The sequence below is a fragment of the Phyllostomus discolor genome, chromosome 6, assembly GCF_004126475.2.
Source record: "Phyllostomus discolor isolate MPI-MPIP mPhyDis1 chromosome 6, mPhyDis1.pri.v3, whole genome shotgun sequence".
Lineage (NCBI taxonomy): Eukaryota > Metazoa > Chordata > Mammalia > Chiroptera > Phyllostomidae > Phyllostomus > Phyllostomus discolor.
This window is the reverse complement of record NC_040908.2, coordinates 79275622-79294494: the sequence shown is the minus strand read 5'-3', so window position 1 is coordinate 79294494 and position 18873 is coordinate 79275622. Positions and strand designations below refer to the sequence as shown.

The 18873-nt window shown below is 39.4% G+C and overlaps 1 protein-coding gene across 4 annotated transcripts in view; it reads left to right on the top strand.

Moving 5' to 3' along the window:
• UBE4A (ubiquitination factor E4A) overlaps positions 1 to 18873 on the top strand; it is a 42245-nt gene that overhangs the window by 17249 nt on the left and 6123 nt on the right. For all 4 annotated transcript variants that reach the window (XM_028517303.2, XM_036028480.1, XM_036028482.1 and 1 more), the window contains 12 exons: positions 300 to 459; positions 678 to 880; positions 1622 to 1813; positions 2711 to 3044; positions 4211 to 4331; positions 6119 to 6423; positions 8547 to 8679; positions 10869 to 11056; positions 12844 to 12944; positions 13057 to 13170; positions 14572 to 14746; positions 18351 to 18531. In XM_028517303.2, coding sequence (XP_028373104.1) covers positions 300 to 459; positions 678 to 880; positions 1622 to 1813; positions 2711 to 3044; positions 4211 to 4331; positions 6119 to 6423; positions 8547 to 8679; positions 10869 to 11056; positions 12844 to 12944; positions 13057 to 13170; positions 14572 to 14746; positions 18351 to 18531 — 2207 coding nt within the window. The remainder of the gene's footprint in view (positions 1 to 299; positions 460 to 677; positions 881 to 1621; positions 1814 to 2710; positions 3045 to 4210; positions 4332 to 6118; positions 6424 to 8546; positions 8680 to 10868; positions 11057 to 12843; positions 12945 to 13056; positions 13171 to 14571; positions 14747 to 18350; positions 18532 to 18873) is intronic.

Genomic DNA, 18873 nt, shown 5'->3' with positions numbered 1-18873 from the left:
TCTTATTCTCTCTACAAACCTCTTTTTAAAAAATCACACACTTAAAAAAGTTCTGATAAATTCATTTCCCCTGAGGTGTAAATAACAGAGTAGACCAAGCTTGGTCATATCCATCCTTGGAATTGTAATAAGTAGGTGATCCCTTAAACCAAAGAATGAATTCTCATGAATTTTCAAGCATCCAATGGAGAGCACTATTGTTTTGGAACACAATATCTTTTCCATTCTCTTTGCTATATACACCCTTATTTCAGGTCATAGAACTAGAGTCTTCCTTCTCTCCTTTATGCTGTTTCCAGATTACCAAAGTTCCAGAGAACCTGCTACCCTTCGCAGTGCAGTGCAGGAACCTTACTGTGTCCAATACACAAACAGTTCTTCTCACCCCAGAGATGTATGTTGATCAAAACATCCATGAGCAACTGGTAGATTTGATGTTGGAAGCCATCCAAGGAGCCCGTGAGTACATAAGCAAGATCTGTGAGCTTCTACATTTTGATTTCCAAATTTAAAATTCCTATAGGTGCATTGGAAAGCCTCAGAGCCACTATGGTTCCAGTAAAAATTAAGGAAGAGATTTCATACTTTCACTTTTGAGATTGAATATTAGTAGAATTATCAAAAGCATATATAAAAATTTCTGTGACCTCCTTTCTTTCTCATTTGCCTTTTGTTAGATTTTGAAGATGTAACTGAGTTTCTGGAAGAGGTCATTGAAGCCTTGATATTGGATGAGGAAGTTCGAACATTTCCAGAAGTCATGATTCCAGTGTTTGATATTTTATTGGGCCGAATCAAAGATCTAGAACTCTGCCAGATCCTGTTGTATGCATATCTGGATATTCTTCTGTATTTCACTAGGCAGAAGGATATGGCAAAGGTAAATCTGAAAGGTGGTATATAAATAGTTGGGCTGGAGATTTAATAATTTATACTTCCCTATCCTGATGGCATTATAATATTACCTATTGAATAAGAGAAAAATGTATTAGTTGTTGTGTAGACTTAACTCTTTGAGGCCCACTCACCCCATCGCATTTACTGTGTTTTGCTGTGTCTAATGCTCACTTTTTGCCCAAATTTTTGAGGGAAAAATAAAGATATGCATTATACATGGGTAGTACTAATTCCATATGTATATAAATGTTTTTAATTCTTTTATTTATGCTTAATGTGTTAAAAGTATAACTCTAGAAAGCAATACTGATATCTGTATGCAAAGTAATACTCTGGAATACAATAATCAGTTTTGTTTCTGAATATAAAAAAATAATTGGATTAAAACATTAAAATTCCCCTGGCTGGTATGGCTCAGTGGATTGAGTGCTGGCCCGAAAACCAAGGGGTCACAGGTTCGATACCCAATCAGGGCACATGCCTGCGTTGCAGGCCAAGTTCCCAGTAGGGGGTACTCAAAAGACAACTACACATTGATATGTCTCTCCCTCTCTTTCTCCCTCCCCTCCCCTCTCTCTAAAAATAAATAAATAAAATCTAAAGAAAAAGTTAAAACAATTTTTTTCCTGAAAGTTTGGGCCAAAAACATGGGTGTGCATTATACATGGCAAAATACGGTGTGTCATCATACAAACAAATAAATAGGACTTACCTTCTCCTACAGGTTTTTGTAGAATACATTCAGCCCAAGGATCTTAGCAATGGGCAGATGTACCAGAAGACCTTGCTGGGAGTAATCCTGAATATCTCCTGCTTATTAAAGACTCCGGGTGTAGTAGAAAATCATGGCTATTTCTTGAATCCATCTCGTTCCAGTCCCCAGGAGATCAAAGTACAAGAGGCCAACATCCATCAGGTGGAACTGTTTACAGTCTGTACCAGCCCCCTGTCCTAGATTAAGTAGTTTCCTCAGGAAGCAGATTCAGATAAGGCTGCTTGAGCCTCTTTGGGAAAGCAGGTTGATCTGGTTGGCTTTCTACTATAATCATGTAAAGAAGTTGCCCTCTTTATAGCATGTGCTAAGAGCCAAGGATAAACCTTAGTATGGTTTAAAGAGTAAGCTGCTGCTCTTCTTTGTCCTGTGCTATATAGCACAGCCTCTTCCTTTCAACCCTTGTTTTTCTCACCAGCATATTTCTTACCACTTTAGCTCCTAAATCTTCTGACTGAACTCCAGCCTACAAACCAGTTTTTTCCCTTTCCCTCCTTCCTATGTCCTCTCTATTTGGGCTTCTTAGCATAAGTTATAGTAGGAGTCTGGCCAACATGAGGGAGTAAACTGTTGAATTGGGGGTAGTTTAAATCTCCCATCATCACAACTATCTAAAGCACAGGTTTACAAATTACAGCAGTAGCCAAATCCTGCCTGCCATCTATTTTTGTAAATAGTTTGCCCATTTGCATGTGTGTTGTTTATGGCTTGATTTCATGCCATAATGGTAGAGTTGAATAGTTGCTACGGAGACCATATGGCATGCAAAGCCAAAAATATTTATCTTTTAACCCTTTGCAGAAAACGATTACTGACCCTACTCTAAATGCTATCTGCAGTTTGGCAGTTCATCAGAAAATCTCTCATAAGTGCCCAGAAAAAAAATGTTTTAATCAGAACTTGGGGTAAGGCACAAGGATAGTGAGAAAAAGATTAGGATTGACATATTTGTAGAAATTGCTTGTGGCTAAGGTTTGGGAGTAACAGATATTAGGATTGTGAAACTGGAATGTTCTGTGGTTATGTTTTCTGGTTAAACAGTTCATGGCTCAGTTCCATGAAAAGATCTACCAGATGCTGAAGAACTTACTCCAGCTCTCTCCAGAAACCAAACACTGTATCTTGTCGTGGCTTGGAAACTGTTTGCATGCAAATGCAGGCCGCACCAAGATTTGGGCCAATCAGATGCCAGAAATCTTCTTCCAAATGTATGCCTCGGATGCCTTCTTTCTGAATCTGGGTGCTGCTCTCCTGAAGCTGTGCCAGCCATTTTGCAAACCCAGATCCTCTCGTCTCCTCACCTTTAATCCCACTTACTGTGCCCTGAAGGAATTGAATGATGAAGAACGAAAAATTAAAAATGTACACATGAGAGGTAGGGGAGTACTGGGCTTCCCAAAAGTGTGTGTGTGTGTGTGTGTGTGTGTGTATGAGTGAGAGAGAGAGAGACAGACAGACAGACAGACAGACTTCTAAGGTGCTCATGTCCATACTGTTTCTCACAAAGATGCCTCTTTCTGGTAGAAGATGAGGCAGACAGAAGAGCCGTTATAAATTTTACAAGGGCAGACTTTTAAAAATAAAACTGGTAGCTTTTAAATATTGTGCTTCAGTGAGACCTTTTCTCTGAATTTGGCAGCCTTGGGTATTCATTCATTCTTTCTTTTAAAAATGAATAAGGCATAGTCCCTGTCATTTATAAATTCAAAACCTCCAGAAGAAAACCAGGCAGATAATATTAACAGATAATCATAATACGATATATGGCTAAGCTATGGGAACACAGAGGAAGGAGTGAGAAATACATTCTACAGAAGTTACAGGTTTTCACAGCTGAGCCATGAGAGATGAGATGCATTTATCAGGCAAAGAAGCAAAAGAATCCCTTTATACAGAGGGAATAACAAGTATAAAAGCACAAAGCTATGGAAAGGATTGACTAAGGAATAGTGAAAAGGTCATTGGGGCCATTGCGGAAGCAAGGAGTAGGTGGGGGAAGGGAAAGGTATGGGAATGGCAGGAAATGAGTCTGAGGAGGCAGAAGATTGTGGCCAGATTAGAGAAAACTCGAACAATACAGAGAAGTGAAAAGAAAATAAATCATTTATAATTTATAGTTCTACCACTCAGAATGAATCCTGTTTAATTTTGGTGTACATATCTCCTCCCAGTTTTATAAGTCTTTTAGCTATAGAAGTAATACATGTCCAAAAGCAAATAATCTTAAATATAGAAAAGCACAAAATAGATACAAATGACTTACTGTCTAATGCTTGAAAAATCCATAGTTATCTAGTATTTCTTTTAATTTTCGGTGATTTCATGATCAAGCTAAAGAAATTTAACTGCATTTTTATAGATCTTGAGAAGCCAAAAGATATTTTTAAACAAGGGAATAGTAATGTGATAAGAAGATATTACCCAAAAAAAGAAGAAGAAATGACGGTAGCAGTATGGAAGTTGAACTAGAGTTAGGGGGCCCTGGAGACCAGGATAGATGTTGTTGGATAGCCATTTACTGTTCTTTTTAACTTCTTTAAGGTTTGGACAAAGAAACCTGTTTGATCCCAGCTGTACAGGAGCCGAAGTTTCCCCAGAATTACAACCTCGTAACAGAGAACCTTGTCCTCACAGAGTATACCTTATACCTGGGATTCCACAGGTAACTCTTCTGATGTCATTAGGAAAGAACTGTTTAGTTATACTGATAACCAGAAAGTTCATTGTGAGTCTTAATACAGTCTCACTTTCTTCTGAAGGCTTACATGGGAATCTAATAGGAAAAGGGCATTATATGCATGTATTTGTGTTTACCCGAATTGATGGTCCAGATAACTTGAATTAATTTTTTAATTATTGGCCTGTTAAGCTGTTTACAATTAAAAATACACTCTTCATACTTTTCTCTAAACTTGCAAATTTTTAAATCACTATCTTCCTATTGTCATCTGTGAAAGTGGAATTGTTTTCATTTAATATTTCACTTTCTGCTCTTGAATTTTCATTACTTATTACTCCAGATGAAAAAAGACCAAGCTCCACTCTGTGATGTAAAGACAAAATTGATAAAATTAAAGAAATGTTTATAAGGGATTCCAGCAAGACCAGTAGGACCACAAAAGATCCTTGTTTCAAAGATAAAGAGAAGTCTAAAAGTATGAAGATTTAAGAACTAGAGTGTATGGCTTTCAAAAGTGGTCCTGGTTCTAGCTGGCTATAGTCATTCTAGGATTTTCCCCTCTCTGATTCAGCTGATTGTTGACTATAAGTATAAATAAGAGAAAATAGCTACTCACTCACAGTTATAGTCTATAGGTAGGAGTATTGAGGATAGCAATTTTTTAAATGTTTTACTTATTTATTTATTTTTAGAGAAAAGAGATGGGAGGGAGAAAAGGAGAGAGAAACATCAATGTGTGGTTCTCTCGTGCCCCTTAAATGCCCCCTACTGGGGACCCGGCCTGCAACCCAGGCATGTGCCCCTACCAGGAATCAAACTGGCTACCCCTTGATTTGCAGGCCGGTACTCAGTCCACTGAACCACACCAGCCAGGGCAGGATAGCATTTTTTAATACCTTCTCAGGATACTTAAATGGACACAGAGCACTTTTCAAATTTCTTAAAAAATGAAATTAAATTTTTATTAGAGAGTTTTTTTATCCCTGTCATTGACATTTTAAGTGAGACAAGAGATAACAATTCAGCATATGTTTTGACCTGTTCAAGCACCTAGATTCAAACATAAAAATGAATGTCATCTGGTATCCCAATATAGACTACCTAATCCCAGACATTATCTACAGGGCTAACAAAGATGATTTTGGAGTATACACACAGAGAAAACTATCTATAGCATTGAATTATGGGTCTTCCTTTCATTAGAGAACATTTAGCTGACCCTTTGTGGAAAATAATTTAATACTGAACATCAAAAGGCTGGGAGCCCCTGCTTTTAGATTGCATCCCAGGTGGCTACTCGTTTATATGTGGTCATTACCAATGTAGAGTCCTCTTTCACCTTTTACTTTTCTTCTAACCATGGATAGACTATCCGTTAACCACATCTAAGTACAATCACTGCATTTGTGTGTCGTCAGACTTTCCTGCTGGGCTTCTTGTACTTTGCTTAATAGTTATTTATTTGACTTTATAACAGCCCAATCTACACTCTGCTCAACCAAGCTAATGTTCTTTGAAGGCTGCTAATTACTTATAATTACCTTTAATTATGTTGAATACTTGGTAACATTTTTCCAGCACTATGCCCCCTGCCTCTGTGTTATCAGTAATTTTCATGAGTACCTTCTGTATCATCACAATTGCAGCTCCCTACCTACTAAAAGAGATACTAGAATAAAAAATGAGGATTTGTATTTCTAGAATGATCTGTACTCGACTATTCCTATATGAACTTCCTGACCCAGTCTCTTCTGCTTACTTGGGGGCAGATTGCATGATCAGATGGTAAAAATCAACCAAAATCTGCATCGGCTACAGATCGCCTGGCGGGATGCTCAGCAAAGTTCTAGCCCTGCTAGTGACAACCTCCGTGAGCAGTTTGAACGACTGATGACCATCTATCTTTCTACCAAGACTGCCATGACTGAGCCACAGATGCTGCAAAACTGCCTAAATTTGCAGGTGTCCATGGCTGTTCTACTAGTTCAGCTGGCCCTGGGCAATGAGAGCTCACAGCTGATCGAGCTGACTTTTCCTCTGCCAGATGGCTACGGCTCTTTAGCTTATGTGCCAGGTAAGTAGGGTCTTCCTCAGTAACTTCCTGTTTGTAGCCCTCTAAGTTTAACTGGGTCACTTTGGAAATTCAATCCTCAAAATACTTTCTATAGTTATTATTTAACTGTTTTTGGACAGGCTACTCATACTTGAGTAAATAAATATCTACTGGTGAAAGCATAGGGGAACTAACAGCTTTGTACTCAGCCTTGTGTCCTCACTGCTCTGCATATCAGAAAACAGTCTTCAAAGGACTAAGGGCAGCCAAGGTTTTCAGAGCTGTTAGTTTCGATCATTAATATTGTTTGTTGTTTAACTTGGAAATTTATCTAACTCACCCTGTGCTATTCTCTAGGGGGGAAAAAAATCATCTCCTATTGGTTAATCTCCCAGAAGAGAGATTATATGTGTATATATGTCAGTGAGTGGTTGACAGGTATTGTCCATCAAAATCAAATACGTTCTTGCCATGGCGGGTGTGGCTCAGTGGATTGAGCACGACTGAAGGGTCACCAGTTTGATTTTCAGTCGGCGCATCCCTGGGTTGCAGGCCAGGTCCCCAGTAGCAGGCATGTGATGCAACCACACATTGATGTTTCTCACCCACTCTTTCTCTTTCCCTTCCCCTCTCTCTAAAAATAATCAAATCTTTTTTTAAAAAAATCAAAAACTGGCCCTGGCTGGTGTGGCTCAGTGGATTGAGTGCCGGCCTGCGAACCAAGGGGTCGCCAGTTCGATTCCCAGTCAGGGCACATGCCTGGGTTGTGGGCCAGGTCCCGGGTTGGGGATGTGTGAGGGGTAACCACACACTGATGTTTCTCTCCCTCTCTTTCCCCTTCCCTTCCTCTCTCTCTAAAAATAAATTTATAAAGTCTTTTAAAAAAAAATTAAAAACTTCCCTGGCTGGCGTAGCTCAGTGGATTGAGTGTGGGCTGCGAACCAGGCATCACAGGTTCAATTCCCAGTCAGGGCATATGCCTGGGTTTTAGGCCATGGCCTCCAGCAACCACACATTGATGTTTCTCTCTCTCTCTCCCCCTCCCTTCCCTCTCTAAAAATAAATAAATAAAATCTGTTAAAAAATAAAAAAATATATTTTTAAAAAAAAATCAAAAACTTTCTTGATCACTGGATTATTCATCTATTTCTGAGTAACAAATTACCCCAAAACATAGAAACTTGAAAACAACCAACATTATCTCACAGTATCTATGGTGTTAGGAATCCAGGAGCAGCTTAGCTGCATGGTTCTGACTCTTGAGTCTCTCATAAGGTTACAGTCAAGGCCATAGGAATCTGAAGGCTCGAGCAGGACTGAAGGATCTACTTACAAGCCTAGTCATGTGGCTATTGGCAGACCTCAGTTGCTTGCTGGCTTGTTTTCTAGACCACATAAGTATCTCCTTAGTACTACTCATGATATGGAAGCTGGCTTCCTCCAGACCAAATGACCAAAATGGAAGCTGTTGACTTTTATAAACTAATCATGACAATGATATACCATCACATCTGTAGGCCTCAAGGTATGTTTTGTGCCCTGGAAGAGTGTAGGAGGGGACATACAAGGGCATGAATATCAGGAGGTAAGGGCCATCCTGGAGACTGGTGGGCATAGTCACCCAATGAATCTTTTACTCAGGATTCTTCATACTTCTAAAGGGTTATTTAGTACACAGTTATCCTTGAGTGTGGAAAAATATTGTATCAGTATACTTTCTTTTTTTTTTTAAGATTTTATTTATTTTTAGAGAGGGAAGGGAGGGAGAAAGAGAGAAAGAAACACTAATGTGCAGTTGCACATGCCTACAACCCAGGCGTGTACCCTGACTGGGAATTGAACCTGCAACACTTTGGTTCACAGCCCATGCTCAATCCACTGAGCTATGCCAGCCAGGGCTTCAGTATACTTTCTTAAACTGCACTGGTGTATTAACAATATTTTTGTGTCTCTACTGTCCTTATAGTACTTGGATAAAAATTAAAATTGACACATTTAAAGGAGATTCTACATTTATTAACTTACCACCATTCCTAGTACCTTCAAGACATTTGGGTTTTGTTAACCTTCATTAAGTACAGTGTAGAATTTGTAAATATAAAGAGTCAGATATTTGGCTAATTCCAATGCAATTTTTTTTTCAGAATTTTTTGCAGATAACTTGGGTGATTTCCTCATTTTTCTCCGCCGCTTTGCTGATGACATCTTAGAGACATCAGCAGATTCCCTGGAACATGTCCTTCACTTTATCACCATTTTCACTGGGAGCATAGAAAGGTGAAGTGCTAAAAGCTTGACTGTCACTGTTTAGGGCTGCAAAACATTCAGAAGACTTATAAACCAAGAAATAAACAAATCTGACTCATAAGGGGTTTCCTTCACAAGTTGTGTTAACATTAATAGATCACCTGACCATCCCTGTGGGCACCAAAAAATCTCATTCTTGAGAGGCAAAGGACTGTGCCCACAGAGAATTTGAATTTCCCTGTAAGGTACCTGAGAGGAATTACATTGCTAGTCCTTGGTTAAAATGGTTACCTTAATGCAGAAACCTTACCAATGGCAGCCAGGTGCTAATGATCTTTTAATAATCATATGATACAGTTTGCTCTTAAAATCCTGAGTTGGATGAGCAATAAACCTAGGTAAATGACTTCTAAACTCAAGTCTTTCTCATTCATAGCTCCTAGTCTCCTTTCCCAAAGGAAGATACTCATTGACCTGTAGAGATGCTTCTCTTGACTTTTTTGGTCTAAGCCAAAGGAAACAAACAATGTGTATATAAATGAAGATTTGCTACACAAAGAAAAAAATGATCCACAGTCCCCAGAGCCACATCAGTGAAAAGTAGGTAAAAACCAACCCTTCACTGAGCTGAGCAGATCTAATGAGAAAATATAAATCAGCACATATTTTAGGCACACATGGTAGGCATTGTCAGTAATGTAAAATAATTATATCCTGGCCCTTGATTTCAGAAAGCTTGGAAAGGCAGGTTTACCCCAGGTGAAAAAGAGAATAGTAAACAATAAAGAATGTCTTACCATAGAGAAGTACACAGAATGGCTAAAAATTAAACACAAACTAAGTACTCACCCTCATTCTTGGTAAGCCGTGACCTCAAAAGTTGAATGGTATCCCCTACATTATGCCCCAGAAATTGACAGACTTAAAACTGCAGAGTCCTGTTTTTCCCCCACATAGGTAGCATAGAATGGTTTGAGTCCTGTGGAGAGAATACTCATAAAAATTTGACTCCTTGGCTTGGACTGACTTAGTCCTGGAGTAATCTACATGGACCACTTACCTCCAGTGCTTTACAAAACTCAGATCTGAGCATTTCTCCCAGTTTGGCACTATAATGAGATTCTGACTGTCCAGAAGTAAAAACACTGCAAATAATAAAAGGTTATGCCTTCATGGAGTTTGAATCTGAAGATGTTACCAGGGTGGTTGCTAAAACAGTGAACAACTACCTTTTTGGTGAAGTCTTGAACTGTTCTTTTATGCTTGAGAAAAGTACATGAGGAAGTTTGTAGAGCGTGGCATACCCATCTAAGAAGCCATCATATCCAGCAGTCAAACAGTAAAACCAGAACCAGACACGTCTTCAAAGGCTGTGAATGGAGAAACCATTTGAAAAGAAAGAATTACTCAGGAGGAGATTAGCTAAGAAAGCTAATTAATTACAATTTTCCTTCTAAGTAAAAATTAATTACAATTTTCCTTCATTGATTTTACATAAAAATTTAAAAAGCAATGCTTCAAACACTGATCTTCAGAAATCTGCAAATAGCCAGGCTTTCCCTAAGAAGAAGAAAAAAGAGGTTTCAGTCACTCTTAACACTCCTGAGAAGACTGCATGACCAGGGTTCCACACCAGTGTGTACACCAATGGTTTTGGAGAATGAAAATCTAAAATGGCTGAAATAAATGATGATGAAGGTACTGAGAGTTTTCGAATCGCCCTTACCTGGCTTAAAAGAAGAAAAACAGTAGACTGAAACACCTACATGTTCAAGGAAAAAAAGATGAAGAAAAAGTAGTCAGTGATTCTGAATATAATACTTCTGGAAAATGTGATTTTTATTATGAGGGCTAATTTTTTTTATATGTAAGTAGATACAATGTAATGCAACTGTTGACAAGATTAATGGGGGTTGTGGAGGAACACTGTTGGGGTTCCAGTCAGTAAGGAAAGCAGTCAGTAATTTTGGCTTTCCTGCCCTGGCTGAAATAAATCAGCTTGCAGCTTGTAGTAGTCAGGCTCAAGCTGCTTTTTCATCCCAGTCTCTTAGTTTTCTTTGTAGATTCTCTGTCGTTAGTTACTCTGCCTGGATAGAAGGGTCGTCATTAATTTCAGGTTTAAGCACTAAACTGCATCCTTTGTTATTACCATCAAATAAAGAAAATTAAATCTTAAAGAAAAATCTACCAGTTCATCTTGCTTTCTGCCCTATTTACAGGATGAAGAATCCCCACCTAAGGGCCAAACTGGCTGAGGTGCTGGAAGCAGTGATGCCCCACCTGGATCAGACCCCAAATCCCTTGGTATCCAGTGTGTTCCACCGAAAACGTGTGTTTTGCAACTTTCCCTATGCACCCCACCTTGCAGAAGCTCTAATCAAGGTCTTTGTGGACATTGAATTTACAGGTAAAGCAGTCTAGAACTGAAAAGCTGATACTTGTGGAGTTTCATAGCTTGAACAGTATTTGAATATCAGAAAAGTATCATTTATTATGCCAGCCTTGATGCTAAGTGCATAGTCTCGTGAATTTGTCACTGTCTGGAAAGTTTTACTGTGTTATCCTTACTTTATATGTGAGGACATGGATCCTGAAAAAAGATTAAGTTATTTGTCATACAACTGATAGGCTCAGGTCTGTCTCACCTTACACACACACACACACACACACACACACACACATCAGCTTTGTTATATTGCTTGATTAAATCATAAACAAATTAGGCTGTCCAATTAAAACTTGAGCTTTTGTTTTCTCTGCTTCAAAATTGCAGAATATTGGATAATGAGACAGTATGCTGGTTGAGGTATTGTTTTATCCAGACTGTCTACTGTCTAACAGTCTAATTGTTAGATTAAGAATAACAGCAGGTGCCCTGACTGGTGTGGCTCAGTGGATTGGGTGCCGGCTTGCAAACCGCAGGGTCACTGGTTCAGTTCCTGGTTGGGGTGCATGCCTGGGTTGTGGGCCAGGTCCCGGGTGGGGGTGTTTGGGAGGCAGCCACACATTGATATTTCTCTCCCTTTCTTTCTCTCCCTCTTCCCCTCTCTGAAGATAAGTAAATAAAATCTTAAAAATAAAACAGTAACAGCAGGCAACATTCCCTTTCTCTGGCCTTTGGAGATCTACTCCTGAGATGCTGTGTTTGAGTAAATAGTACCCCATCTCAATTGGTAAACAAAATGTTAAGCAGTATTTAAGACCTCTTTTAAAGAGGATGCCCTACTATCCAATGATACTTACAACATATTTTTTATTTTATTTTTCAATTACAGTTTACATTCAGTATTATTTTCATATTAGTTTCAGGTATACAGCATAGTGGTTAGACCATCATATACTTTATAAAGAGACATTTAACATTTTATTGACTGCCTTTCCATATTTGGATTTTGACTTTGTCACTTGCTCACCTGAGCCTTGGTTTCTTCATGTATAAAATGGGTTGAAATGATGAGTGAGGTAGTACATGTAAATCTTCGTAATACATAAGAAGTTTCATAAATTGCTGCAGTTATCTTATATGATCATTACAACAACCTTTTGGTTGTAATAGTAAAGGGTGTATTATAATATCTGTATTATTTCTGAGGAAGTGGAAGTTGCAACATGTTAAGAGACTTGTATTATATGGAGCAGAAGGAACACTTAGGTCTTGGAACTCCGTATCCCAAGCTCTTGCTTTATTATATGACCCAGCCTATAGTGTGCTCTAGTGGTACCTTTGGTATGTCAAAAGCAGTATAAGCCTCAGATTTTTATCTCCTGACCTGATTTTTTCAGAGTAATCAAGAACCATTTGACTACTCAGTTGGTATGTTATCTATAAAGAATGCTAGGATTACTTAATATCCCATTCTACAAATGGCTGTCACTGCCATAGTGGCCAGCTCAGAGTCTTCATGCAAAGTCTGATAAATATTCTACATTTGAAGAGGAAGCATTTGTTTCCCTTGGCTTATATTGTATAGCTTGGTCCTTGTTCTCTTCTGTGTAAGGTAGACTTTTGTTCTCAGTAAGGAAATAAGCAAACACTTGCCTACAGCTCTACGCCTTTATAAACTTACAAGGCAGATTTTGTCAATAGTCTTGACACATTCAGAATAAAGGAAAATGGCCACACATAGACAAAAGTTCTTACTTTTTCTCTAATAGCACCACCTTTGCTGATGTTTTGCTCTTACCTTACTCCAGGAGACCCCCATCAATTTGAACAGAAGTTTAATTACCGCCGTCCCATGTATCCCATTCTAAGGTACATGTGGGAAACAGATACCTATCGAGAGAGCATTAAGGTGAGAGTTTTCAATGAAACCAAAACTTTATTATCTGAGTTTTGCTTCAGATAAGCCCCAATAAGTTGTGGTTCAGTGCTAAAATGATTTCCTCTTGGGCTGGAACTTACAGGATTTGGCTGATTATGCCTCTAAGAATTTAGAAGCCATGAATCCCCCACTTTTTCTCCGCTTTCTTAATCTGCTGATGAACGATGCCATCTTCCTTTTGGATGAAGCCATACAGGTAAAAAAAAAAAAAAAAAAAAAAAAAAAACCAACAGATTAACTGCTCTTATACCATGAAATCATGATCAATACATGCTTTTCACCTTTTAATCATAATAGAGCAATCTTGCTTCTAGTATTAGTCTTAGATACCAAAAATTTGCCAGTAGTAGTATACCACCAACCTTGCCATTGCAGAGCTTGAGAAATATTGTTCCATTAGAGATCAAGATCAAGGCTCACTGAAGTCTCAAGCTAGGATAATACTTTGGCAGAGGGTGGAAAAGAAAGTGTGATAAGGCCAAACTAAAGTACACTGGCAGAGCTGATCAGTCCAACACTAACAAAGAAATCAGCACCTTATATTTGGTCACTGAATTTCAACCTCTTCCATCCCAACACATTGTAACAGTAGCTCACTAAGGCAATGATTCTTGTCCCTCTCCTAAAAGATTCTGGTATTTACACCACTGCTTGGGAAAAAAATCTGTTTTGGGTCAGTATACATCTCTCTGCTGCCTCCTAACTCTTTAGCTGTATTTGAAACATGAGTTCACAAAGTGTACAGTGGGTGCCTCTCAGCTCCTTCAACGTATCTTATCTTTTACCCTCCTTATGAAGCTGCCTATTTCTCCTATAAAAACTTTCCCTATCTGCAACAGCTATAATATAGGGCAGTGACCCAAAGGGAGGTGCACCAGGCAAGCCATGAGGGCAGCCTACTAGACAGCCATGAGCTCCTCATAGTGATTAGCAAATCTCCCAGCAACTTGCATTTAATTTCTGAAAAAAGTTTCCTACTTTTTTCATAATCCTATAAGATTTTTAGATAGATTTTCTTAGAAAACAAGAATAAGCCATGTAATAAATAGACCCTTTTAAGCAAGAGCTGTGTGACACAAAAATGACAGATGGAATTTTCATGGGACTGTAAGTTTAACACATTTGCTACAACAGCAAGGAAGAGGATTTTAAATATAGGTCACCTTCCAGACATATTGGATGTTTGATATAGCCTTGTTTTATGATAAACAGTTTTTGGGGGGTTTTGTTGTTTTTCGTCTTTCAGGAAGGATTCATCCTTTTTTTCCATTGTAGCTTGTTTGTTTTTGCTGAGGTTTCATATGTTACATTATTTATCCTCCTTTCTGTTTTACAGACTAATATTTCTAGGGAAATTACCAGTAAGTCTACCAAGGCTGAAACAAAGTGATATGAAGCCATAGTGTCTTTTTTTTTCTTATTCTAAAGCCTCTTTTTTTAGCTTTAGTCCTATGTTGAGAAGTAAAGCCTTGTGTCTCTAATGTAGTCCCTGGTTTTCCCAGCATAGTGGACTCAGTTTTAAGAAAGACTCCTTAAATATCATCTTCCCTTCAACTGCATTTTTTTCTCTGATTCTTTCCACCTCTGGTTTCTATAGTATTTGAGCAAGATAAAGATTCAACAAATTGAGAAGGACCGAGGTGAATGGGATAGTCTGACTCCAGAAGCCCGCCGAGAGAAGGAAGCTGGCCTACAGATGTTTGGACAGCTGGCACGTTTCCATAACATCATGTCCAATGAAACAATTGGCACACTTGCCTTTCTGACATCAGGTAAGGAAGTAAAGCATTGCTTTCCCAAAAATACAGTGGTCAAGACCTGTTCATTTGACTGATCAGCCCAGCTGAAACTCAGACTCTTGTGACTGTATCCCCTACAGTAGGAGAGAGAAATGAATCAGTAGAGAAGCTTCAAAAATGATGATGCCACCCTGGCCTGTGCAGGTTCAATTCCTGGTCTGGGTGCATGCGATCCCTAGTCCAGGTGCATAAGGGAGGCAACCAATAAAAGTTTCTCTCTTACATCAATGTTTCTTTCTCTCCCTTCCTCTCTCTCTAAAAGCAATTAAGAAGTGTCCTCAGGTGAGGATTAAAAAAAAAAAAAAGAAAAGAATTGATGATGCCCATCGTTGACATGGGAATGAGGAATTGTCCCCCTCACACAACTTCCAGAAAGCTTAAGTGGGCATAATTTTTCTTGAGGACAAATTAGCCACATAAATATGTTGGGGATAGAGGGGAGGATTATTAACCTGAAAAATATTCCTGAACTCTGGTAGATCAAAGACATTTATCTCCACCCCTTCTAGAGCTACACTGTCCAATTCAGTAGCCACTTACCACATATGGCTAGCAAATATTTGAAATTGTGGCTTGTCTGAATTGAGATGTGCTGTAAGTAAATATACACTGAAGACTTAGTTTTAAAAAAGAAATATATGGCCCTGGCTGGTGTAACTTAGTGGATTGAGTGCCAGCCTGCAAACCAAAGCTTCACAGGAACCCAGTCAGGGCACATTCTTGGGTTGCAGGCCAGGTCCCCAGTAGGGGGCACTCAAGAAGCAACCATACATTGATGTTTCTCTCCCTCTCTTTCTTTCTCCCTTCCTCCTCACTAAAAATTTTTTTTTAATTTTTTTAAATAAAGAAAATTTGATGAATAACTTTTATGTTGCTTACTGCAAAATGACAACGAAGGATCATCTGATATTTGAAGAAATCTTCTAACATATGAAACATAATAAATGAAAATCTTTGTAATCTCAAAGGGATAAGAGAAGTACAGCATGTCAGCAGGAGGGTCAAAGATAAATTTAAGGAACTTTTTAAAAAGATTTTATTTATTTCCTTTTAGAGAGAGGAAGGGAAGGAGAAAGAGAGAGAAATATTGATGTGTGAGAGAAACATCGATAGGTTGCCTCTTGCATACCCTCAACCAGGGACCTGGCCCACAACCCAGGCGTGTGCCCTGACTGGGAATCAAACTAGTAACCTTTCAGTTTGTGGGATGATGCCCAACCCACTGAACTACACCAGTCTGGGCATTCAAAGAACTTTTCCATGAAAACAGAACAGAAAGGACTTAAATCCTTCTACAGCTACATCAAAAATACAACTAAACTACAGAACAGCCATCATTCAGAACTGCCTAAAGCCTAGCAGAACAGAAGTTCCACAACTAAGGATATAAAGAAGAGACTGCATTGATACTAGTAGGAGGGGCAGAGACACAGAACTGGCTGGTCTCACAGTCACATGTGGCAGATAAAAAGAGGGAGGGATGTCTTGGCTGCGGAGATCTCTCCTAAGGAGTAAAGGGTCCTAGCCCCACAAAGGTGGCCCCCCCCCCCCCCCCCCCCCCCCCGCCCAGGGATTGTGGCTGAGTGAGATTCAGGGCTTCTGGAGTCCGAGGCAGTTCCTCTTAAAGGGCTCATGCATGGACTTACTCAGACTCACTCCCTCTGAGTTTCAGCACTGGAGCAGCAGAGTGAAAGGCATCAGGGACATAGTGAGAGGAACTGAAGTATCTGGTATCAGGGTGAGGAGAAGCAGCTTTCTTCTGGACAGAAGTACTGGCAGGGACCATAGTCTCTTTGCTGAGCACCATCGAGTGGCCTGCCCCCTGCTCCCTCCTCCCTGCCAGACACATATACAAAGAGCCAGCAGGCAGGCATGATATCTAAGTCTCTATCAACCTGCTATCACTGTTCTTGCCCAGGAGATTCCGAGACCCCATTCCACCTACTCCATACAAATAGCCTGTCTTGGCTCATGCTTCAGACCCCTAAAATCTCAAACAAGCAGCATTTGGCCTCAGTGTGCCCCATACCTCTCACTAAGTGGCCCCAGACCTGGCAGCAGCCAGCCTTAGTTCACAGCATGGCCTCTCTTAGGTACTTCAAATCCAGCACAAGTAGCAGCCATATGTAGATTGCTTTGTAGCTCATGCTTTGTGGCTCCAGGTGGAAAACAGGTGCTAGCTGACCTTGGTCTACACTTCCTGGGAGACCCCATAGCCAGCGTACCTGATGGACAGCTTCATACCACATCAAAGCACTACCCAGCCACCTCCACAGGCAACACACTCAAGGGGTGGACTCAGTAGGCACCACAGCCCCACTAAAGTAAGTCCTGCTCCATGGGGTGGGCACCTGTACAGCTAATCCTCTACAGTGGTGGTAGCCAGTCATTGCAGCTGATCAGTCTGACATGCCAATAGCAATCAATGCTCAACTACAACAGGAGGGTATACAGAACCCACAAAGAGAGTGGGGGACACACCTGGAGTGCCCAGTTCAGGTGAATAGGGCAGCTGTGCCACTAGACCCTACAGGATATCTGCTATATTAGGCCTTTCTACCAAGCTTGGGATATATAGCATCTCTACCTAATACATAGAAACAAACACAGGGAGGCTGCCAAAATTAAACAAAGAAACATGTCCCAAGTCAGAGAAGAGAATAGCCCTGACTGGCATGCCCATGGTGGGTTGGGCATCATACCACAAAGTGAAAGGTTACTAGTTCATGTCCCAGTCAGGGCACATGCCTGGGTTGCAGGCCAGATTCCCAGTAGGGGGGCACGTAAGAGGCAACCACACATTGATGTTTTCTCTCTTTCTCTGTTCCTCTCTCTAAAAACAAATAAAATCTTTTGTAAAAAGAAAGAAAACCTAGATATAACTTTTTTTAAAAGATTTTATTTATTTGTTTTTAGAGAAGGGAAGGGAGAGAGAAAGACGGAGAGAAACTACAGTGTTTAGTTGCCTCTTGAGCACCCCCTACTGGGGACCTGGCCCACAACCCAGGCATGTTCCCTGACTAGGAATCAAACTGGTAGCCCTTTGGTTCATAGGCAGGTGCTCAATCCACTGAGCCATACCAGCCAGGGCAACCTACATATAACTTTTGACTTCCCAAAACTTAACTACCAATGGCCTACTGTTGACTGAAAGCATTACCAATAGTATACAGTCAACACATATTTTGTATGTTATATGAATCATATACTGTATTCTTTCAATAAAGGAAGCTAGAAAAAAGAAAATGTTACTAAGAAAATCATAAGAAAGAAAAAATACATTTATGGTATTTATTTTAAAAATCTGCATATAAATGAACCCATGTAGTTCAAACCTGTGTTCAAGGGTCAACTGTATTAGCAAAATGTTAACACTGTTTATTTCTGGTTGGTAATTTTTGTATTTTACTTGTTTGCTTTTGCTTGTCTATATTTTCTAATATTACTGCAATGAAAATGTATTGCTTATGTAATTTTAAAAAATAGTAGTCCCCAGAAGTCTCCAAGCAAAACTCTTTAACATATAAGTAAAAAATTGCTAATGGATTGAGTTTTCACAGACTGGCTTCTTTTCCAGACATCAAATCACTTTTTGTGCATCCTTTCCTGGCTGAGCGCATCATCTCTATGCTGAACTACTTTCTACAGCATCTGGTTGGCCCCAAGATGGGGGCCTTAAAAGTCAAGGACTTCAGTGAATTTGACTTCAAACCCCAGCAGCTCGTATCAGATATCTGCACTATCTACTTAAATCTTGGGTACCTGAGATTTAAATTGGGCAAGCCAAAGGGGATGCTAAGGTTTTAATTTGGGTTTTTGATAATGGAATGACTGGTTGGTAATTAGGTAGATATAGAAAAGAAATCATTCATTTCTAATTGGTGGATGAAAGAATCTTCTGTAGTTTTAAATCATGAGATTTTATATGACCTGTGGTACATGTTTTAGAATTTCCAACATTCTAGATCTGCCTAGATCTTTGCAAAATAAACTTTGCTGGTTGTACTGTTGTTTGGAAAAGCAGAATTCTTTAAAGGTCACAGAATACTTGATAGACTTCCTAAAAATTAGAAGAAATCTTTCTGTAGCAAAAGAACATT